Source organism: Microcaecilia unicolor, chromosome 14 (assembly GCF_901765095.1).
Source record: "Microcaecilia unicolor chromosome 14, aMicUni1.1, whole genome shotgun sequence".
NCBI lineage: Eukaryota > Metazoa > Chordata > Amphibia > Gymnophiona > Siphonopidae > Microcaecilia > Microcaecilia unicolor.
The window spans coordinates 53966527-53991272 of NC_044044.1; the positions used below are offsets into that span (position 1 = coordinate 53966527).

The 24746-nt window shown below is 47.5% G+C and overlaps 1 protein-coding gene across 1 annotated transcript in view; it reads left to right on the forward strand.

The window, feature by feature from the left end:
* The window catches only part of LOC115458349 (C-reactive protein-like), a 60409-nt gene that overhangs the window by 15538 nt on the left and 20125 nt on the right, over nucleotides 1-24746 (forward strand). Inside the window, exon 2 of the mRNA XM_030188244.1 lies at nucleotides 729-804. Coding sequence (XP_030044104.1) covers nucleotides 729-804 — 76 coding nt within the window. The remainder of the gene's footprint in view (nucleotides 1-728; nucleotides 805-24746) is intronic.

Below are 24746 nucleotides of genomic sequence, written 5' to 3' on the forward strand. Positions count from 1 at the left end.
CTGCCTCTCTCAAGAAAATACATTGGGCCATTGGGATATTATTTCTTCAGAACCTTTGATCCAATCTGACCCAGTTTTCAACTTGGTGTGTCTTTTCCCTGGTTTTGCCACCACACCAAATTAGATCATGTTCCATTAAGTTCTTGGAGAGTTACTTTTCATCCAGATACATAAACATTCTGTTGGGTTGAAAAGAAAAAAAATAAATAAATATTGGGGGGGAGGGAGATTTGAAAAGAGACCCCCCCCCCCACACACAAACACACACAAGGCAGTGTGTTACTGGGGAAAAATCACCTGTACATCAGTAAAGAGAAATGGTGTTTCTGGTGGGTAATACTTAGCTCAGTAAAGAGAGACTGTACAGTGTGTAATTGGGGAAGATTGCATAGATTAGTAAGGAATACTGACATCCAGTATTACGGGGGAGAGCGTGCACATTATGTTACTGGAAAGGGGAGGGGGAAGAGTGCCTAGTTAGTAAAGAGGGATAGTATAGGGTGTTATTGGAGGAGGGGTGTGGGGGGTGTATGTGTGTGTGGGGGGGGGGGGGGGGAAACAATGATCAGCTCAGTAAGGAAAGACTTCATGATGTTCCATGAAATTGTGGGGGAAGGATTCTAGCTCTGTAAAATGAAATTAACAGCTCTTGTCCTGAGATTTCTATGTTCATGCTCACAAAGATTGATATCTTTTTGCACCTTAATATAATAATTTTCTTCCAAAAGATGCCAGAGAAGATGATGAAAACTTTGCTGTGTTGTCTCTTCCTTATGATTACCTCAAGGACTATGGCCTTGCAAGGTAAGTGTTGTCACTGAGAACACCAAACACAGCATAACATTCAATGCTTTAATAGACTGAGAAAAGTCTATCTGGAAAGAATTAATAGCACGGAAGTGATCTTCCCCTCCCCCCCCCCCCCCCCCCACCAAAGATGTAGCAAGGTGGGCCCAGGCCCCCAACCCCACCGGCCTTCCTCCCCGGCCTACCCTGAAGAATCCCTGGTGGTCCAGGGTTGGACATTGAGAGAAAATTCAGCAGCACTGTCTAATTACTTGCCACTGAATATTGCTGCTTAGCCCTGGAAAAGCGATTTAAATGGTTGGGAGTCGTTCCTGGCCATTTACATCACTTTGAATATTGGGAGGTTAGCGTACACATTGCACCCTAACTTTAGAAGCCAAGTTGTAGAATGGAAGGGGATTCTATATGGACATAAGAAGATATGGTTTGTCATACTGGGTCAGACCAATGGTCCATCTAGCCCACTATCCTTCTTCCAACAGTGGCCAATCCAGAATCTCTGTCCAGGGGATAAGTAGTGGTTTTCCTCATATTGCTCTTAATAAAAGTCTTTTTATCAATAAACCTTCCTTAAAGTATCAAGGTTGTCCCTCTCATTTCTGGAGTCCACGGTCGATTTCCCACTTGTTTTGTTCTGTTTCTGTTGCTCTTGAGTCTGCCACCCTTTAGCTTCAATTCATGTCCTCTGGTTTTGCCATTTCCCCATATCTGGAGGGATCTGTTTGTATATTGAATTATTGATACCTTTCAAGAATTTAAATGTCTGTATTGTATCTACCCTATGCTTCCTTTCCTCTGGGGTATGCATATTTGGGTGTTTCTGTCTCTTCTCATGTGTCTTTGGTGGAAACCCCATGCTATTTTTGTCGCTTTCTTCTGAACCACTTCGGGTCTGTTTACGTCCTTGGCAAGATACGGCCTCCAAGGCTGAGCACAATGCTCCAGATGGGGCCTTGCCCGGGACTTGTACAGGGGCATCATCCAGAGATGCCAAGGTTGGCCCATCCCAATGCTGGAGATTTACCACCACAATGCTGGAGATTGAAGGCCAAATGAGTGAGATTTTTCTCAAGAGTCCCAGCCATGTCTAAAACTAGTTCTGGCAGATGTACAATCCAAAAACTGACATATTCCAGTCAATAAACAGAAAATAAAATTATTTTTCTATATTTGTTGTCAGAGATGCCAAGTTTGGCCCATCCAGAAGAGTGATATGTACCACCCCAATAAGTGAAATTGAAGGTCAATGAGTGTGGTTTTTCTCACAGTGTATTCAATCTATAAATTTGAAATGGTGGTGAAGGGACTGAAGTCCAAGGAAGAACTGCTGGCTACACTTATTGAAAAGTAATGCCTTCATGTGTCTTCATGGATGACATTACATATTTTAAACACAATTATTTCAAACACTTAACACGGAACCACATACAACAATTCAACTGTATTTAAAGAACCCTCATCTGGCAGTATCTCATGATTTAAACTTGATCACACACGTCTGCTAAAAAGACAACTACTTCAACACACAGCAGACTGTAAATCATTTTCTAAAACTCCATTATAGTTTTGGTGTCACCTCAGTAAGACCAACACATAATCCCTCCACTTCAAAACAGTGTGCACAAACTTGTGCAAAAACACATTCAGAACCTTACCATACCTTAACAAGATTCAAAAAGCGACAACCTTACACATGAAAAGGCAGCACTGTAAATATTATACCATGCCCTAAAACACCAATGCCCTATCTGTTGAAAAAACACAAAACAAACACGACTGCAACAAGATCTCTACACAGGCACTATGTGCCAGCGGAGTACTCCTTATTTCAGTGATTCACAAACTGGGTTATTCAGAACCCTAGGGATCCACAAACTCTCTTCCTCAAGAAATTAGATTGTAGAATCTGTTTGGATGAACATATACATGTTTACATAAATTGAGGGTTCCTTGGTGTATGAAAAAATATTTTTGGGGTTCTGCCATAGTAAAATGTTTGGGAATCACTGCCTTAGTTGGAGACAACAACCCAGACAGACCCTCAACAAATATGAAACAAGGGACCACACATCAGTAATAGAGATATGAAGACATGAATTTGAACTGAAATGCAAAATACCCGAGATAGGCATTTTCAAAAGCTGACATATTCCAATTAATAAATTCAGAATAACATACTTTTTTCTACCCTTGTTGTCTGAGCATTTTATTTTTCTATTCGAGTTGGTCTCAGTGTCTCATTTCTGCATTTTCCCTGTCTGTGCGGGGTCTCCTGTCCATTTGACTTTTCTTCTCTCTCCATGTCCACCATCCATCTTCGCTCTGCATCCCTATCTGTTGTCTCTAGCATTTCCCATCTATATCTGTTTCTACAACTCCCTCCCTCCACATTCAGTATCTGCCCTCTCAGTGTCCTTATCCTCCTCTATTTTCAGCATCTCTCTTCTGTGTCCCTATCTTGACTTGTCCTGCAGTCTATATATCTTCCTCTGTGATCAGCATCCCCATAAGTACATAAGTATGACCATACTGGGACAGACCAAAGGTCCATCAAGCCCAGCATCCTGTTTCCAACAGTGGCCAATCTAGGTCACAAATACCTGGCAATATCCTAAAAAAAACTCAATACATTTTATGCTGATTATCCTACAAATAAGTAGCGGATTTTCCCCAAGTCATTTTAATAATGATCTATGGACTTTTCCTTTAGGAAGCCATCCAGACTCTTTTAAAACCTCGCTAAGCTAACCGCCTTTATCACATTCTCTGGTAGCGAATTCCGCAGTTTCATTACACGTTGAGTAAAGAATGATTTTCTCCAATTTGTATTAAATTTACTACTTTGTAGCTTGTAGCTTCATCGCATGCCCCCTAGTCCTAGTATTTTTGGAAAGAGTAAACAAACGATTCACGTCTACCCGTTCCATGCCGCTCGCTATTTTATAGACCTCTATCATATCTCCTCCCTCAGCCGTCTCTTCTCCAAGCTGAAGGGATCTAGATGCTTCAGCCTTTCCTCATAGGGAAGTCATCCCACCCCCTTTGTCATTTTCATCGCCCTTCTCTGTACCTTTTCTAATTCCATTATATCTTTTTTGAGATGCGACGACCAGAATTGAACACAATATTCGAGGTGCGGTCACACCATGGACCGATACAAAGACATTATAATGTCCTCACTTTTGTTTTTCATTCCTTTCCTAATAATACCTAACATTCTATTTGTTTTTTGTTAGCCGCTGCAGCACACTGAACAGAGGATTTCAATGTATCATCGACAATGACGCCAAGATTCCTTTCTTGGTCAGTGACTCCTAACGTGGAACCTTGCATTACGTAGCTACAGTTCGGGTTCCTCTTTCCCACATGCATCATTTTGCACTTGCTCACATTACACATCATCTGCCATTTAGACGCCCACTCTCCCAGTCTCGTAAGGTCCTCTTGTAATTTTTCATAATCCTCTCGCGATTAACAACTTTCAATAACTTAGTGTCGTCAGCAAATTTAATTACCTCACTAGTTACTCCCATCTCTAGATCATTTATAAATATGTTAAAAAGCAGCGGTCCTAGCACAGACCCCTGACGAACCCCACTATCTACCCTTCTCCATTGAGAATACTGACCATTTAACCCTACTCTCTGTTTTCTATCCTTAAACCAGTTTTTAATCCACTATAGGACACTACCTCCTATCCCATGACTCTCTAATTTCTTCTGGGGTCTTTCTTGTGGTACTTTGTCAAGCGCCTTCTGAAAATCCAGATACACAATATCAACCGGCTCACCTTTATCCACATGTTTGTTCACCCCTTCAAAGAAATGTAATAGATTGGTGAGGCAAGATTTCCCTTCACAAATCCATGTTGGCTTTGTCTCATTAATCCATGCTTTTGAATATGCTCTGTAATTTTGTTCTTTATAATAGATTCTACCATTTTGCCCGGCACCGACATCAGACTCACCGGGCTATAATTTCCTGGATCTCCTCTGGAACCTTTTTTAAAATATCGGCGTTACATGGGCTACCCTCCAATCTTCCAGAACCACTCTCGATTTTAAAGATAAATTACATATTACTAACAATAGTTCCACCAGTTCATTTTTTATTTCTATTAGTACTCTGGGATGAATACCATCCAGTCCAGGAGATTTACTACTCTTCAATTTGTAGAACTGCCCCATCACATCCTCCAGGTTTATAGAGAATTCATTCAGTTTCTCTGACTTGTCAGCTTTGAATACCATTTCTGGCACCGGTATCTCTCCCAAATCTTCCTCAGTGAAGACCGAAGCAAAGAATTCATTTAATCTCTCTGCTATGGCTTTGTCTTCCCTGATCGCCCATTTGACCTCTCGGTCATCTAACGGTCTAACTGATTCTTTTGCCTGCTTCTTGCTTTTAATATATGTAAAAAAATTTTTACTATGTGTTTTTGAGTCCAACACAATCTTTTTTTTTTAAGTCCCTCTTTGCCTTCCTTATCAGCGCTTTGCATTTGACTTGACATTCCTTATGCTGTTTCTTATTATTTTCAGTTGGTTCCTTCTTCCATTTTCTGAAGGATTTTCTTTTAGCTCTAATAGCTTTCCTTCACCTCACTTTTAAACCATGCCATCTGTCATTTGGCCTTCCGTCGTCCTTTTTTAATATATAGAATATATTTGGCCTGGGCTTCCAGGATGGTATTTTTGAACAGCATCCACGCCTGATGTAAATTTTTGACCCTCACAGCTACTCCTCTAAGTTTGTTTTTCACCGTTCTTCTCATTTTACCACAGTTTCCTTTTTGAAAACTAAACGCTAACGTATTGGATTTCCTCCAAAGCGAATATCAAATCTGATCATATTATGATCACTGTTATCAAGCTGCCCTATCACCATTACCTCCCGTACCAGATCATATGCTCCACTAAGGACTAGGTCTAGAATTTTTCCATCTCTTGTTGGCTCCTGTACCAGATGCTCTATAAAGCAGTCCTTGATTTCGTCAAGGAACTTTACCTCCCTAGCATACCCTGATGTTACATTTACCCAGTCAATATTGGGGTAATTGTAATCACCCATTATTATCGTGTTGCCCAGTTTGTTAGCCTCCCTAATTTCCAATAAAATTTCTACATCCATCTGTTCATCCTGGCCAGGCAGACGGTAGTACACTCCTATCACTATCCTTTTCCCCTTTGCACATGGGTTTTCAATCCACAGGGATTCCAAGATGTGTTTTGTTTCTTGCAAAATTTGCAATCTATTTGATTCAAGGCCCTCCTTAACATACAATGTTACCCCTCCACCAATTCGATCCACCCTATCACTACGATATAATTTGTACCTCGGTATGACAGTGTCCCACTGGTTATCCTCCTTCCATCAGGTCTCAGAGATGCCTATTATATCTAATTTTTCATTTAGTGCAATATATTCTAACTCTCACATCTTATTTCTTAGGCTTCTGGCATTTGCATATAGACATTTCAAACTATGTTTGTTGTTCCTATTTACATCATGCTTAGTACCTTACAGTATTAATTTGCAATCTTTTGTCTGATTTTCATATTTAAGGACACCTGCAGGCTTATTTTCGAAAGAGAAGGGCGCCCATCTTCCGACACAAATCAGGAGATGGGCGTCCTTCTCTCAGGGTCACCCAAATCGGCATAATCGAAAGCCGATTTTGGGCATCCTCAACTGCTTTCCATCGCCAAAGTTCAGGGGGGCGTGTCAGCACCGTAGCGAAGGTGGGACTGGGGCGTGATTAAGAGATGGGCGTCCTTGGCCGATAATGGAAAAAGAAGGGCGTCCCTGACGAACACTTGGCTGACTTTACTTGGTCCATTTTTTCTTGCGACCAAGCCTCAAAAAGGTGCCCGAACTGACCAGATGACTACTACTACTACTTATCATTTCTAAAGCACTACTAGATGTACGCAGTGCTGTACACTTGAACATGAAGAGACAGTCCCTGCTCGACAGAGCTTACAACCTAATTAGGACAGACAAACAGGACAAACAAGAGATAAGGGAATATTAAAGTGAGGATGATAAAATAAGGGTTCTGAACAAGTGAATAAGGGTTAGGAGTTAAAAGCAGCATCAAAAAGGTGGGCTTTTAGTATAGATTTGAAGACGGCCAGAGATGGAGCTTGACGTACCAGCTCAGGAAGTCTATTCCAGGCATATGGTGCAGCAAGGTAAAAGGAACGGAGTGGAGATAGCGGTGGAGGAGAAGGGTGCAGATAAGAGAGATTTACCCAGTGAACAGAGCTCCCGGGGAGGAATGTAGGGAGAGATGAGAGCGAAGCTGCAGTGAATGCACTTATAGGTCAATAAGAGAAGTTTGAACTGTATGCGGAAACGGATTGGAAGCCAGTGAAGTGACTTAAGGATAGGGCTAATATGAGCATAACAACACTGGCGGAATATTAGTCGTGCAGCAGAATTTTGAACAGACTGAAGAGGAGAGAGATGGCTAAGTGGGAGACCTGTGAGAAGCAAGTTGAAATAGTCTAAGGTGAGAGGTGATAAGAGTGTGGATGAGGGTTCTGGTAGTGTGCTCAGAAAGGAAAGGGCGAATTTTGGTGATATTATAGAGAAAGAAACGACAGGTTTTAGCAGTCTGCTGAATATGTGCAGAGAAGGAGACGGAGGAGTCGAAGATGACCCCAAGGTTATGAGCTGATGAGACAGGAAGGATGAGAGTGTTATCCACAGAAATAGAGAATGGGGGAAGAGGAGAGGTTGGTTTAGGGGGAAAAAATAAGAAGCTCTGTCTTGGTCATGCTTTGTTTCAGATGGTGCTGAGACATCCAGGCAGCAATGTCAGACAGGCAGGCCAGTGGCGTATCAAGGGCGGGGCGGTGGGGGTGGTCCACCCTGGGTGTCAACGGGTGGGGGGTGCTCCGTCCACCCCCCCCCCCCCGGCGCAGCGCTTCTCACTCCCCCCGACAGTCCCCACCTGCCTACCAGCTGAGCTCCGGCCGGCATCTCCAATCTGCAGCGCTGCTGACTTTAAATGAAGAAAACCGTCTCGTTGTTGGCCCTTCACTCACTGAGTCCTGCCCTCGAGGAAATAGGAAGTTATATCAGAGGACAGGACTCAGTAGTGAAGGGCCAACGATGAGACGGTTTTCTTCATTTAAAGTCATCAGCACTGCAGATTGGAGGTGCCGGGGGGGGGGGGGGGTTAGCGTCCACGCCAGGGGGGGGTGCCGACGCCAAGAGGGATGCCGTTCCACGCCGGGGGGGGCGCCGTGTTGCACTGCACCCGGGGGGGGGGGGGGGGTGCGCTCAGCAGCGATCCGCCCTGGGTGTCAGCCAAGCATGGAACGCCACTGAGGCAGGCTGATATTTTTGCCTGGATTTTGGCTGAGATTTCTGGTGTGGAGAGGTAGCTCTGGGAGTCATAGGCATAAAGATGATACTGAAAACCATGGGATGAGATCAGAGTACCAAGGGAAGAAATATAGATGGAGAAAAGAAGAGGTCCCAGGACAGATCCCTGAGGTACACCAACTGACAGTGGGATAGAAGTAGAGGAGGATCCACTACACTAAAAAGTACACTGGGAGAGATAAGGAGAAAACCAGGAAAGAACAGAGTCCTGAAATCCAAGTGAGGACAATGTATCAAGGAATAGGCTGTGATCAACAGTGTCAAAAACAGCAGATAGATTGAGAATGATGAGGATAGAATAGAGACCTTTGGATCTGGCCAGGAACAGATCATTGGAGACTTTAGCAAGCGCTGCTTCAGTTGAATGAAGGGGGTGAAAGCCAGATTGAAGTGGATCAAGAATAGCTTGAGATGAAAGAAAGTCAAGGCAACAGTGGTGAACAGCACGTTCAAGTATCTTGGATAGGAAAGGGAGGCGGGAGATGGGGCAATAGTTGGAAGGACAGGTAGGGTCCAATGAAGGTTTTTTAAGGAGTGGTGTGACTACGGCATGTTTGAAGACATCAGGAACAGTCGCAGTGGAAAGTGAAAGATAGAGGATATGGCAGATAAAAGGGATGAGAGTAGGAGAGATAGTGTTAAGTAGATGGGTGGGAATAGGATCAGAGGCACAGGTAGTTAGTTTCGAGGAGGAAAGAAGATGTGTAGTTTCCCCTTTCAGTGATTTCAAAAAAAGATGAAAAGGAGGCAGGGGTTGGAAGGTTGAGAGAATGGACTAAGAGAAGGAAAGGTGGAGGTGACCTGGTTGAGAATTCAAGTTTAATCTTGTGAACCTTATCATGAAAGTACTCAGCCAGAGTCTGGGGGGAAAGTGAAGGGGGGCGGGTGGAGGTGAAGGCACTTTGAGGAGAGAGTTCAGTGTGGCAAAGAGACGTCGAGGGTTTGAGCCAAGAGAATTTGTCAACTGGATGTAATAGTCCTGTTTGGCAAGTAAAAGACCAGACTAGAAGGAGGTCAGCAAGAATTTGAAATGTGTGAAGTCAGCATGGGCACGGGATTTCAGCCAAAGGCGTTCAGCAGAGAGGGCACAGGAATGTAGGTAGCGGATTCTAGAGGTCAGCCAAGGCTGGGGTTTGTTACGTTTTACAGAATGGGGAATGGGGGGAGCAAAAGTATCCAGAGCAGAGGAGAGAATAGTATTATAGGAAGAGACAGCCTCATTGACAGACTTGGATAACGTGGAGGGGTATAATCGAACGTCGCCGGCGAAATAGATCGCTGGCAATCTATGTTGGCGGTGGCGCTACAGCTGGCCGGAACCACCGGCCATCTTTTTTTTTCGATAATACGGTTTAGCTCGGCCAAATGCCTTGGAGTTCACCGGGTTTGACATCGCCGGGTGTGTTTTTCCGCGATAATGGAAAAAACTGCCGGTGATTTCAAACCCGGCGAAATCCAAGGCATTTGGCCGTGGGAGGAGCCAGCATTTGTAGTGCACTGGTCCCCCTCACATGCCAGGACACCAACTGGGCACCCTAGGGGGCACTGCAGTGGACTTTATAAATTGCTCCCAGGAACATAGTTCCCTTACCTTGTGTGCTGAGCACGCCAACCCCCCCCCCCCCCCCAAAAGCCACAACTCTACACCACTACCATAGCCCTTAGGGATGAAGGGGGCACCTACATGTAGGTACAGTGGGTTTTGGGGGGGGGGGGGTTGGAGGGCTCACATTTACCACCACAAGTGTAACAGGTAGGGGGAGAATGGGCCTGGGTCCGCCTGCCTGAAGTGCACTGCACCCACCAAACACTGTTCTAGGGACCTGCATACTGCTGTCAGGGTGCTGGGTATGACATTTGAGGCTGGCATACAGGCTGGCAAAAAAGGTGTTTCTTTTTATTTTTTTTTGTAGGAGGGGTTTGGTGACCACTGGGGAAGTACAGGGAGGTCATTCCCTATTCCCTCTGGTGGTCATCTGGTCAGTTGGGGCATCTTTTTGAGGCTTGGTCATGAAAATAAAAGGACCAAGTAAACCCGGCGAAATGCTGATTATCGCCGGGTTTTACTTTTCCATTATCCGCGAAAGCCGGCCATCTGGTAGCCATGCCCATGCCCGCCCATGTCCCACCTTCGTTTCGCCGCTGACACGCCCCCTTGAACTTTCGCCGGCGATGCGAAGGGAAAGCGGCGATGTTGTTAAAAAGCCAGCTTTCGATTATACGCTTTTCGCCGCTTTTGTGAAATCGCCGGCGATCTCCCGATTTGTGTCGGAAGATCGCCGGCGAAAAGTTTCGATTATAAGCTGGATAGTGGTAGAGAAGAGATTTGAAACACTGGAGGACAGAGTAGAAGGGTCAATAGCCTGAAGATTCTTAAATGTATTGGTTAAGATTGGTTAAGTGTGAAAGTTATCAGATGATGGTCAGAGAAGGGAAGAGTTGAGACACAGAAACTATATAAAGAGGAAAGGTCCCACTGAACTTTCTTTCTGAGAAGTTCTGAGAGAAAAGGACATTTCTCTGGTAAGAGAACGCTACTTTGCTTTGCGCTTTGGGAACTTAAAGATTGGGGTTTAAAGGAGGAATTGTAGGTTAGTGTTAGGCAAAATAAAAATATAAAAAGCAAATTTTAACAACTAATATCCATAGTCTTTCCACTTAGTTTTAAAAGCTTTGTACCACAGCATTAACAGATAGAATCTAACAGGCACTGCAGGATCTAGTTTAGTATTAAGGGGGAATAAATAGAGAGAAAGAGGGAAAAGCAAGCAGGACCTAGTATAGTGTACAAACTCTTTTCCCATAGTTTTAAACTGAAATTTTCTCTAGAAATAGGCATTTTTCCTATAGTTTTAAACTGAAACCTTTTCTAGAGGTAGAAACTAAACAGCCCAAAACTCTTGTTCTAAAGGGCAGTTATTTTCTGTTCCTTTGCTGCTGGAGAGGTAGCTCATCTAGCGACCTCAATTAAGTGTTAATTAAGATGTGGGGCAGAATACTTGCATAGGTTGCTGAGTCAGCTTCAAAGAGCCTGTTTAAAAGAGGCCCCTTAGATTCAAAACTATATAAAGAGGAAAGGTCTCACTGAACTTTCTTTCTGAGAAGTTCTGAGAGAAGAGGACATTTCTCTGGTAAGTGAACGCTACTTTGCTTTGTGCTTTGGGAACTTAAAGATTGGGGTTTAAAGGAGAAATTGTAGGTTAGTGTTAGGCAAAATAAAAATATAAAAAGCAAATTTTAACAACTAATCTCCATAGTCTTTTCCACTTAGTTTTAAAAGCTTTGTATCACAGCATTAACAGATAGAATCTAACAGGCACTGCAGAATCTAGTTTAGTCTTCCCACCCCTAGGACAAATCTTCATTTATAGTCAGTTATTGTAATTAGGGTAACAAGCAAGGAGTGCTCTTACAGAATTTTAAATACATTTCGTTACCATCTAAGAAGGAAACACTAAATAAATCATACAATATACTATCCAGCTTATAATCGAAAAAGAAAAACGCCTATATTGCGACCCAAATCGGGAGATAGACGTTTATCTCACAAAAACGAATAAAGCGGTATAATCGAAAGCCGAATTTGGACATTTTCAACTGCACTCCGTCGCGGATGCAGACTAAGTTGGTGGGGGGCGTGTCGGAGGCGTGGTGAAGGCGGAACTGGGGCGTGGTTATCGGCCAAGGAGAGATGGGCATCTTTTGCCAATAATGGAAAAAAAATATGCGTTTTTAGCGAGAATTTATGGCACTTTTCCTGGACCCTTTCCACGAATAAGGGCCCAAAAAGTGCCCTAAATGACCAGATGACCACTGGAGGGAATCGGGGATGACCTCCCCTGACTCCCCCAGTGGTCACAAACCCCCTCCCACCACAAAATATGCCGTTTCACAACTTTTTATTTTCACCCTCAAATGTCATACCCACCTCCCTGGCAGCAGTATGCAGGTCACTGGAGCAGTTATTAGGGGGTGCAGTGGACTTCAGGTAGGTGGACCCAGGCCCATCCCCCCCTACCTGTTACACTTGTGCTGGTAAATGGGAGTCCTCCAAACCGCCCCCCAAACCTACTGTACCCACATGTAGGTGCCCTCCTTCACCCCTTAGGGCTATAGTAATGGTGTAGACTTGTGGGCAGTGGGTTTTGAGTGGGATTTGGGGGGCTCAACACACAAGGGAAGGGTGCTATGCACCTGGGAGCTGTTTTACCTTTTTTTGTTTTTTTTTAAAGTGCCCCCTAGGGTGCCTGGTTGGTGTCCTGGCATGTGAGGGGGACCAGTGCACTACGAATCCTGGCCCCTCCCACGAACAAATGCCTTGGATTTATTCGTTTTTGAAGTGGGCGCTTTCATTTTCCATTATCGCTGAAAAACAAAAACGCCCAGCTCAAAAAAAGATAAACATCCATGTTTTTCAAAAATACAGTTCGGTCCGCCCCTTCACGGACCCGTTCTCGGAGATAAACGCCCATGGAGATAGGCGTTTCCGTTCGATTATGCCCCTCTATATAAAAGACACTTTTATATTAGGCTAATATCCTTAATACTGTAGCAAGTTTTAAATTATTGAAAAACATAAAAAACACTGATGGAGTCAGCAGTCCAGCAGCGAGAGGGGTGCTATCCAGTCTTTTGCATTGAGTGTCACATGTATGATTATCTCCCAGTTGGTGAGATGTCATATGTGTATGCCCAATGCAAAGAGCTCCTAGCTCTTAGAGAACATGTCCGTTCTCTTGAAACTAGAGTAGCCGACTTGGTGGAGCTGGGGGAGACAGAGAGGTACATAGAGGAGACCTACAGGGATGTAGCCCTTGTGCTATTCTTGGAGGAGGGAGGTCTCCTAGAAGGAGAGCATCACCCTGGTGAAGTAGGAAGTACTCCTGTAGCCAGGACCTGCCCATCAGGGGATGCACTATCCTCTCGCACCGAGGATATGTCTTCAAGTGCTGCCCGGTAGGGAAAGGTTAGGACAGCTGTTGTAGTTGGTGATTCGATCATTAGGCATATAGATAGCTGGGTGGCTGGTGGATGTGAGGATCACCTGGTGACTTGCCTGCCTGGTGCAAAGGTGGCGGACCTCATGCGTCACCTAGATAGGATTTTAGATAGTGCTGGGGAGGAGTCGGCTGTCTTGGTACATGTGGGTACCAATGACATAGGAAAATGTGGGAGAGAGGTTCTGGAAGTCAAATTTAGGCTCTTGGGTAGAAAGCTCAAATCCAGATCCTCTAGGGTAGCATTTTCTGAAAAGCTACCTGTTCCACACGCAGGGCCCAAGAGACAGGCAGAGCTCCGGCGTCTCAATGCGTGGATGAGACAATGGTGCAGGGAGGAGGGTTTTAGATTTGTTAGGAACTGGGTAACATTCTGGGGAAGGGGGAGCCTATTCCAAAAGGATGGGCTCCACCTTAACCAGGGTGGGACCAGGCTGCTGGCGTCGGCATTTAAAAAGGAGATAGAGCAGCTTTTAAACTAGAAATGGGGGGATGGCCGACAGTCGCTCAAAAGCGCGTGGTTCGGGATAAGGTAGCTTGCAAGGATACCTCACAAACAGGGACGATAGGGTTTCTGGATAGTGAGGTTGTACAACAGATCGTAGTAGGCCAGGTGCCCTTAAATACAACTAAAGATCAGACAAAAGATGGCAAATCAATAGTGTCAAGTAGTAAGCATCATGCAAATAGGAACAACAAACATACTCTGAAATGTCTATATGCAAATGCTAGGAGTCTAAGAAATAAGATGGGAGAGTTGGAATATAATGCACTAAATGAAAAATTGGATATAATAGGCATTACTGAGACCTGGTGGAAGGAGAATAACCAGTGGGACACTGACATACCGGGGTACAAAGTATATCGTAGTGATAGGGTGGACCGGACTGGTGGAGGAGTAGCATTGTATATTAACGAGAGCCTTGACTCAGATAGATTACAGATTACAAATTCAACAGGACACAAATCACACCTTTGAATCATTGTGGGTTGAAATTCCATGTATAAAAGGGAAAAGGACGGTGATAGGAGTGTATTACTGTCCACCTCGCCAGGATGAGCAGGTAGACGCAGAAATGATAAAAGAAATCAGAGACGCAAACAAAATGGGCAATGTGAAAATAATGGGTGACTTCAATTATCCAAATATAGACTAGGTAAAAGAAACATTGGGACACGCTAGAGAGGTACAATTCCTTGATGAAATCAAGGACAGCTTTATAGAGCAGCTGGGGCCGATGAGAGAAGGAAAAATTCTAGACTTGGTCCTTAGTGGAGCGCATGATCTGGTGAGGGACGTTATGGTACTGGGGCCGCTTGATAACAGTGATCATAATATGATCAGTTTTGATATCAACCTTGAAGTAACTATACACAGGAAGTCAAATACGTTAGCGTTTAACTTTAAAAAAGGAGACTATGATAAAATGAGAAGAACGGTTAAAAAAAAACTTAGGGGGGGCAACTGAAAGGGTAAAAACTGTACAACAGGCATGGAGGTTGTTCAAAAATACCATCCTGGAGGCCCAGGCCAAACATATTCCGCGAATTAGAAAAGAAAGACGGAACTCCAAAAGACAGCCGGCCTGGTTGAAAAGTGAGGTGAAGGAAGCTATTAGGGCTAAAAGAAACGCCTTCAGAAAATGGAAGAAGGAACCGTCTGAAAATAACAAGAAGCAGCATAAGGAGTGTCAAAGCAAATGCAAGGCGCAGATAAAGAATGCCAAGAGGGATTACGAAAAAAAGATAGCATTAGATGCAAAAAAACATAGTAAAAAAGTTTTTCGGTATATTAAAAGCAGGAAGCCGGCAAAAGAATCAGTTGGGCCGCTGGATGACCAAGGGGTAAAAGGGGCGATCAAGGAAGACAAAGACGTAGCGGAGAGATTGAATGAATTCTTTGCTTCAGTCTTCACCGAGGAAGATTTGGGTGGGATACCGGTGTCGGAAATGGTATTTCAAGCGGACGAGTCAGAGAAATTTACTGACTTCACGGTAAATCCTGTTCAGAAGGAATGGATCCTAAGGAGTGTAGCTGAGATTAGGTGACAGAGCTGGTGGCGGGAGGCGGGGATGGTGCTGGGCAGACTTATACGGTCTGTGCCAGAGCTGGTGGTGGGAGGCGGGACTGGTGGTTGGGAGACGGGGATAGTGCTGGGCAGACTTATACGGTCTGTGCCCTGATAAGGACAGGTACAAATCAAGGTAAGGTATATACAAAAAGTAGCACATATGAGTTTATCTTGTTAGGCAGACTGGATGGACCGTGCAGGTCTTTTTCTGCCGTCATCTACTAGGTTACTATGTTACTATGTAAACCTGGAGGACGTAATGGTGCAGTTCAGCAAACTGAAACGTAGCAAATCTCCTGGACCGGATGGTATTCATCCCTGAAAAATGAGCTTGCGGAGCTACTGTTAGTGATATGCAATTTATCCTTAAAATCGAGCATGGAACCGAAGATTGGAGGGTGACCAATGTAACGTCAATTTTTAAAAAAGGTTCCAGGGGAGATCCCGGAAATTATAGACCGGTGAGTCTGACGTCGGTGCCGGGGAAAATGGTAGAGGCTATTACTAAAAACAAAATTACAGAGCACATCCAAGGAGTAAACAAACGTGGACAAAGGGGAGCCGGTTGATATTGTGTATCTGGATTTTCAAAAGGCGTTTGACAAGGTACCTCATGAAAGGCTACAGAGGAAATTGGAGGGTCATGGGATAGGAGGAAATGTCCTATTGTGGATTAAAAACTGGTTGAAGGATAGGAAACAGAGAGTGGGGTTAAATGGGCAGTATTCACAATGGAGAAGGGTAGTTAGTGGGGTTCCTCAGGGGTCCGTGCTAGGACCGCTGCTTTTTAATATATTTATAAATGATTTAGAGATGGGAGTAACTAGCGAGGTAATTAAATTTGCTGATGACACAAAGTTATTCAAAGTCGTGAACTCGCGACAGGATTGTGAAAAATTACAGAAGGACCTTACAAGACTGGGAGACTGGGTGGCTAAATGGCAGATGACATTTAATGTGAGCAAGTGCAAGGTGATGTATGTGGGAAAAAAGAACCCAAATTATAGCTACGTCATGCAAGGTTCCACGTTAGGAGTTATGGACCAAGAAAGGGATCTGGGTGTCGTTGTCGATAATACACTGAAACCTTCTGCTCAGTGTGGTGCTGCGGCTAGGAAAGCGAATAGAATGTTGAGTATTATTAGGAAAGGTATGGAAAACAGGTGTGAGGATGTTATAATGCCGTTGTATCGCTCCATGGTGCGACCGCACCTTGAATATTGTGTTCAATTCTGGTCACTGCATCTCAAGAAAGATATAGTAGAACTGGAAAAGGTGCAGCGAAGGGCGACTAAAATGATAGCGGGGATGGGACGACTTCCCTATGAAGAAAGACTAAGGAGGCTAGGGCTTTTCAGCTAGGAGAAGAGACAGCTGAGGGGAGACATGATAGAGGTATATAAAATAATGAGTGGAGTGGAACAGGTGGATGTGAAGCGTCTGTTCACACTTTCCAAAAATACTAGGACTAGGGGGCATGCGATGAAACTACGGTGTAGTAAATTTAAAACAAATCTGAGAAAGTTTTCTTCACCCAACGAATAAATGGCCGACTGGGAGGACACACTGTAAGGAGCTCCGGTCCGAGGATCGTTTCCCCAGCGCTCCCACTGCAGTGCGATCCCCCCCAGGAGAACAGGTCGGCTCTGCATGGTGACTGCTGCTGTCCCGGGACCAGGCTGCCGAGTCCCTGGGTGCGTTGTGGACGGGTCCGCGAGTCCACTCCGTCGCTCCCTGAGCAGTGCGAGGCCCAGGTTGCGAGACGGTCCCTCGCACTCAGCCGCCCAGGCGCCGAATTCGCCAGGTCTGTGAGCTCGCCCTCGGCCGCCGCACTCCCCGGCAGGAACTGCCCGGGACCGTATCGGCTAAGAGCTCCGGATGACCCAGGTGCAATCGGAAGTCGGAGGGAGCTCACCTGCGGCCCAGCTGCTCCAGCTTTCCCCGACCTCATGGCGCGAGCCCAATCTAAGCGTCGCGATCTGAGCGTCGCGGTGCACGGGCGGTGGACCCTCTCACCTCTTGAATAGGTTGCAGACCTGCGTGGTCCCGGCTCAGTGGTCCAGGGGACCCACCACACCACCACGGCAGTCCCGGTCCCAGCAGCCAGACGCCCACACTGCCCTTCCCGTCATGTGGCACGGCCTAACTGCTCCGCAGTGACCGAGTCCTCCAGACTAGGGCAATTAAGGTAATGCACAACCGATCTTCACGAGGCAGTCTTCCACAGGCGCCCTGGTTGCTCTGTTGCTTTGAAGGCAGCCCAGCTCGATCGCTCTGAAACCAGCCCAGCTGCTCCAACTTTCCCCAGTCCACCCGAGCCAGCTTCTCTCTGCTTGCTGCCCCAGTCCAACGGTCCCAGCTTGTTCCAGTCCGCCGATCCAGCGTCCCCTGATTGTTCCAGTCATCTACTCCAGCCTGCATGTTCCAGTTCAGCGTGTTCCAGTCCGCCTGATCCCAGCTTCCCCTTGCTTGTTCCAGTCCAGCGGCTCCAGCCTGATGCTCCAGTCCAAATGCTCTAGTGTGTTCCAGTCCATCTGATCCGCCTGCTCCAAGCTCGTTCCAGTCTGCATGATCCCAGCCTGTCCCAGTCCGCCGATCCAGCTTCTCCTGCTTGCTCCAGTGTTCCAGCCTGTTCCAGCTTCTCCCTGCTTGCTCCAGTCCATCTGCGCCAGCTGGCTTGCTCCAGTACACCTGCTCCAACCTGCCTGCTCCAATACATCTGCTCCAGCGTGTTCCAGTCCGCCTTAACCAGCTTCTCCCTGATTGTTCCAGTCCGCCCGATCCCGGCTTGTTCCAATCCGCCGATCCAGCTTCCCCTGCTTGCTCCAGTGTTCCATTCCGCCTGTTCCAGCTTCTCCCTGCTTGTTCCAGTCCATCTGCTCCAGCCTGCTTGCTCCAGTACACCTGCTCCAGCCTGCCCACTCCAGTACATCTGCTCCAGCGTGTTCCAGTCTGCCTGAACCAGCTTCCCCTACTTGTTCCAGTCCACCTGCTCCAGCCTGCTTGTTCCAGTCTGCCCGATCCCGGCTTGTTCCAGTCCGCCGATCCAGCTTCCCCCGCTTGCTCCAGTGTTCCAGTCCATCTGCTCCAGCCTGCTTGTTCCAGTCCATCTGCTCCAGCCTGCTTGCTCCAGTACATCGGCTCCAGCGTGCTCCAGTCTGCCTGAACCAGCTTCTCACTGCTTGCTCCAGACCATCTGCTCCAGCCTAATTGCTCCAGCTTCTCCCTGCTCGTTCCTGTCCATCTGCACCAGCTTGTTCCAGCCCACCTGCTAGCTTGTCAGCCATTAACCTACTTGCCTGCCTGCTAACTTACTAACTTGTCAGCCGTTGACTTACCTGCTCTCAGTTTCTTCCTGCTCGTTCCTGTCCATCTGCACCAGTATGCTCCAGCCCGCCTGCTAGCTTGTCAGCCACTGACTCACCTGCCTACCTGCTAACTTGTCAGCCATTGACTTTGTTCATGTCCATCTGCACCAGCTTGCTCCAGCCCGCCTGCAAGTTGCCTGCTTGCTAAATAGCCAGCCACTGACTTACCTGCTCTCCAGTTCATCAATTCCTTCAATCCCGAGCCTCCAACCCAGCTATCCGCTCTATCTATCTGCTTCTCACCTCAGTCACTACACATACACCTGTTACACCGCAATCACTACTTATGGCCCCTGTCCACATTCTCTTCCTTGCCCTGTCCCTTCCTAATCTTTTTCCCCTCCCCTTACCGATGTCTACCGCTGGTACTCATTGCCCACCCGTGTTCCCTCCCGTCCTGCTCGCTACGGCATTACCCTATTCACCCCCATCACTCACTACCCCAACATTTTTTTTTTGTTACATTTGTACCCTGCGCTTTCCCACTCATGGCAGGCTCAATGCGGCTTACATGGGGCAATGGAGGGTTAAGTGACTTGCCCAGAGTCACAAGGAGCTGCCTGTGCCTGAAGTGGGAATTGAACTCAGTTCCTCAGTTCCCCAGGACCAAAGTCCACCACCCTAACCACTAGGCCACTCCTCCACTCTCCACATCTCTCCTGGCCCCCCCTCCTTCCTCGCTCTTAACCTTCAACACCTCCTTCCTGCCATTAACCCATCACCATTCCTCCTCAGTGCACCCCGTCTTCGTCGCCTTCGTCGCCCGACCTCCCCCACCCTCCTCCGCACTCTCTTGCTCCTCCTCCTGCTATCCGCGGGAGACATTAATCCTAATCCAGGCCCCCCTCACCTGTCCTCCTCCTATCCATGCAAACGATTCCGTGATGTATCCAATCTCGTTTCTATTCCCCTTCTCCCCCCTCCTCTTCTCATGTGCCTTGTGGAACGCCCACTCGGTCTGCAACAAACTGCCCTTCACCCACGATCTCTTCATCTCTTGTTCCCTTCAACTGCTCGCCCTAACTGAAACCTGGCTCTCCCCTGATGACTCTGCCTCAGTCGCGGCCCTTTGTCATGGTGGTTATCTCTTCTCCCACACTCCCCGTCCAGCTGGCTGCGGTGGAGGCGTCGGGCTACTACTCTCGCCCTCCTGTAGTTTCCAACCCCTCCTCCTACCGCAGTCCCACTGTTTCTCATCCTTTGAAGCTCACTCCATCCGGCTATTCTACCCATTGCCACTCAGAGTGGCAGTCATTTACCACCCCCCTAATAAACCCCTCTCTTCCTTCCTCACCGACTTCGATGCCTGGCTTTCCGTCTTTGTTGAACCCTCATCTCCGTCTCTCATTCTCGGAGACTTTAACATACATGTTGACGACCAATCCGACCCTCACGCTTCTCAGTTCCTCACTCTAACATCCTCCTTCAACCTCCGGCTATGCTTCACCACCCCTACTCACCGAGACGGCCATTGTCTTGACCTCGTTCTCTCCTCTTCCGGCTCCCCCTCCAATTTCCACGTTTCAGCTCTTCCTCTCTCCGATCACCACCTAATCACCTTCACACTTCCCCCCCCCCCCCCCCTCAGCCCCGTCCAACTTTAACCACTACCTCCAGGAATCTCCAGCCTATTGACCCTCCCACCCTATCCTCTATTATTTCTAATCTCCTCCCCTCCATCTTGTCCTCCGAGTCTGTCGACAAGGCTGTCTCCACTTACAATGCCACTCTCTCCTCTACTCTGGACACCCTCGCACCATCCATCTCCCGTCCCACAAAGCGTACTAATCCCCAGCCCTGGCTGTCCCCTTGCATCCGTTACCTTCGCTCCTGTGCCCGATCTGCTGAACGCCTCTGGAGGAAATCTTGCACCCATTCAGACTTCCTTTACTACAAATTCATGCTATCCTCCTTCCACTCCTCCCTATTCCTTGCCAAACAGGACTATTACACCCATTTGACCAACTCTCTCAGCTCCAACCCCCGTCGTCTCTTTTCCACCCTTAACTCCCTCCTCAAAGTGCCCCCCACTCCCCCCTCGCTCTCTCCTCAATCACTGGCTGATTACTTCCGCGACAAGGTGCAAAAGATCAACCTTGAGTTCACTACCAAGCCATCTCCTCTTCACCCTTCAGCCCTCTCCCTCAACTAACCAACCCAGGCCTTTTTCTCCTCCTTTCCTGTCATCACCGAGGAGGAAACCGCCCGCCTTCTTTCCTCCTCGAAATGCACCACCTGCTCTTCTGATCCCATCCCCACCAACTTACTTAACATCATCTCTCATACTGTCACCCCCCTCCATCTGTCATATCCTCAACCTCTCTCTCTCCACTGCTACTGTCCCTGACACCTTCAAGCACGCCGTAGTCACACCTCTCCTCAAAAAAACATCACTTGACCCTACCTGTCCCTCCAACTACCGCCCCATCTCCCTCCTACCCTTCCTCTCCAAAATACTTGAGCGTGCCGATCACAGCCGCTGCCTTGATTTTCTCTCCTCTCATGCCATCCTCGATCCACTTCAATCCGGTTTTCGCCCTCTTCACTCGACAGAAACAGCACTCTCTAAAGTCTGTAATGACCTGTTCCTTGCCAAATCCAAAGGCCACTACTCCATCCTCATCGATCTATCCGCCACTTTTGACACTGTTAATCATGACTTACTTCTTGCCACACTGTCCTCATTTGTGTTCCAGGGCTCTGTCCTCTCCTGGTTCTCCTCCTATCTCTCCCACCGCACCTTCAAAGTTCACTCTCATGGATCTTCCTCCACCCCCATCCCCTTATCTGTTGGTGTTCCCCAGGGATCTGTCCTTGGACCCCTTCTCTTCTCAATCTACACCTCTTCCCTGGGCTCCCTGATCTTATCTCATGGTTTCCAGTATCATCTCTATGCTGGTGACACCCAACTGTATCTCTCCACACCAGACATCACCGCAGAGACCCAGGCAAAGGTATCAGCCTGCTTATCCGACACTGCCGCCTGGATGTCCAACCGCCACTTGAAACTGAACACGTCCAAGACTGAACTCATCGTCTTTCCACCAAAACCCACTTCTCTTCCTCCACTTTCTATCTCAGTTGATAACACCCTCATCCTCCCCGTCTCATCTGCCCGCAACCTCGGAGTCATCTTTGACTCCTCCCTCTCCTTCTCTGCGCATATCCAGCAGATAGCCATGTCGCTTCTTCCTCTTTAACATCAGCAAAATTCGCCCTTTCCTCTCTGAACACACCACCTGAACTCTCGTCCACGCTCTCATTACCTCTCACCTGGACTACTGCAACTTACTCCTCACCGGCCTCCCACTTAGCCATCTATCCCCCCTTCAATCTGTTCAGAACGCTGCTGCACGTCTCATATTTCGCCAGAACCGATATACTCATATCACCCCTCTCCTCAGGTCACTTCACTGGCTTCCAATCAGATACCGCATTCAATTCAAGCTTCTCCTTCTTACCTACAAATGCACTCAGTCTGCTGCCCCTCACTACCTTTCTACCCTCATCTCCCCTTACGTTCCCGCCTGTAACCTCCGTTCACAGGACAAATCCCTCCTCTCAGTACCCTTCTCCACCACCGCCAACTCCAGGCTCCGCTCATTCTGCCTCGCCTCACCCTATGCTTGGAACAACCTTCCTGAGCCCTTACGCCAAGCCCCCTCCCTGCCCATCTTCAAGTCTTTGCTTAAAACCCACCTCTTCAATGCTGCATTCGGCACCTAACCCTTACCATTCAGTGAATCCAGACTGCCCCTATTTTGACTGTCCCTATCGGTCCGACCGTTCACGTGTCTATTAGATTGTAAGCTCTTTGAGCAGGGACTGTCTCTCTTTGTGAAATTGTACAGCGCTGCGTAACCCTGGTAGCGCTTTAGAAATGTTAAGTAGTAGTAGTAGTAGTAGTAATTAAACTCTGGAATTCGTTGCCGGAGAATGTGGTGAAGGTGGTTAGCTTGGCAGAGTTTAAAAAGGGGTTAGATGGTTTCCTAAAGGAGAAGTCCGTAAACCACTACTAAATGGACTTGGGAAAAATCCACAATTCCAGGAATAACATATATGGTAAAATTATGTATCATACCTGATAATTTTCTTTCCATTAATCATAGCTGATCAATCCATAGACTGGTGGGTTGTGTCCATCTACCAGCAGGTGGAGATAGAGAGCAATACTTTGCCTCCCTATAAGTGGTCATGTGCTGCCGGAAACTCCTCAGTATGTCGATATCCAAGCTCCATCCGCAGGACTCAGCACTTAGAGAATTACACCCACAAAGGGACACTCTGTCCAGCTCACCACCGCCGAAACGGGGGAGGGGAATTAACCCAGCTCATCCCCACACAAGTGGGGGAGGGGAATCCGTCCAGCTCATCCCCGCGGAGCGGGGGAGGGACACCACACCCACCGATGCGGGGGGATCTGGCTTATCCTGCAACCGCAACCGCGGGAGGAGCTGACTGACCCTAACACCGCCGAAGCGGGAGGGGTACAAAGCTGCCCTACTGCCGCACGAAGCGGGAGGGAGCGCCGGCAGAATATAAGTCTCAATTCAGCCCCGTAAAACGGAGGGGAGAGGAATGCAGCAGCTCACTGTAACACAAATTCGTCTCAACTCTTGAAGAATCCATTGAAAAACTTGAACACGAAGTCCTCCTGAACAGGAACTGAAGACTAAACTTGAACCTGAAATGCAACCAGAATATAAACAATACAGGGCTATGGATTGATCAGCTATGATTAATGGAAAGAAAATTATCAGGTATGATACATAATTTTACCTTCCATATCATCATGCTGATCAATCCACAGACTGGTGGGATGTACCGAAGCAGTACTCACCCAGGGCGGGACATAGAAATCCCTGACCGCAACACTGAAGCTCCAAACCGGGCCTCCGCCCGAGCAGCCACAGTCAAGCGGTAATGCCTGGAGAAGGTATGGGCCGTTGCCCAAGTTGCCGCCTTGCAAATCTCCTCCAAGGAGACGGACCCGGCCTCTGCCATCGAGGCCGCCTGAGCTCTAGTGGAGTGAGCCTTCAGCTGGATAGGCGGCACCTTCCCCGCGGCCACATAAGCCGCTGCAATGGCTTCCTTGACCCATCTTGCCACTGTAGGCTTAGCAGCCTGCAGACCCTTACGAGGACCTGCAAACAGGACAAACAGATGATCCGACTTCCGGAAATCATTGGTCACTTCCAAGTATCTGATGATGACTCGTCTCACATCCAGATATTTGAGAGCAGAGTATTCCTCTGGGTAGTCCTCCCTACGAAAGGAAGGGAGACAGAGCTGCTGATTCACATGGAAGCGAGAAACAACCTTGGGCAGGAAGGAAGGCACTGTGCGAATAGACACTCCTGCCTCAGTGAACTGCAGAAAAGGCTCTCGACATGAGAGTGCCTGGAGCTCGGAAACTCTTCTGGCTGAAGTGATAGCCACCAAAAAGACTGCTTTCAACGTCAGGTCTTTCAGAGATGCCCTTGACAAGGGTTCAAAAGGCGGCTTCTGCAAGGCTCTTAGCACCAGGTTGAGATTCCACGCAGGCACCACTGAGTGCAGAGGAGGGCGCAGGTGATTAACTCCCTTGAGAAAGCGCACCACATCTGGCTGCGAAGCCAGGGAAGCACCCTTCAGGCGGCCCCTGAAGCAAGCCAGAGCCGCTACCTGGACTTTAAGGGAACTGAGCGACAGGCCTTTCTCCAGACCTTCTTGCAGGAACGCCAACACTGAAGAAATTGGACCAGTGAAGGGAGAAAGTGAGCCTGCTTCACACCATGCTGCAAAGGTACGCCAAACCCTGGCGTAAGCAGTAGAAGTAGAGCGCTTCCTCGCTCTTAGCATAGTGGCGATGACCTTGTCTGAGAAGCCCTTCTTTCTCAGACGCTGCCGCTCAATAGCCAGGCCATAAGACCAAAGGGGGAGGGATCCTCCATCACCACGGGACCCTGATGTAACAGGCCCTGCTCCACTGGCAGCCGCAGAGGATCGTCCACTGAGAGCCTGATCAAGTCCGCATACCAGGGACGTCTGGGCCAGTCCGGACCCACCAGGATTATCCGGCCCGGATGCTTTGCCACCCGGTCTAGCACCCTGCCCAACATGGGCCA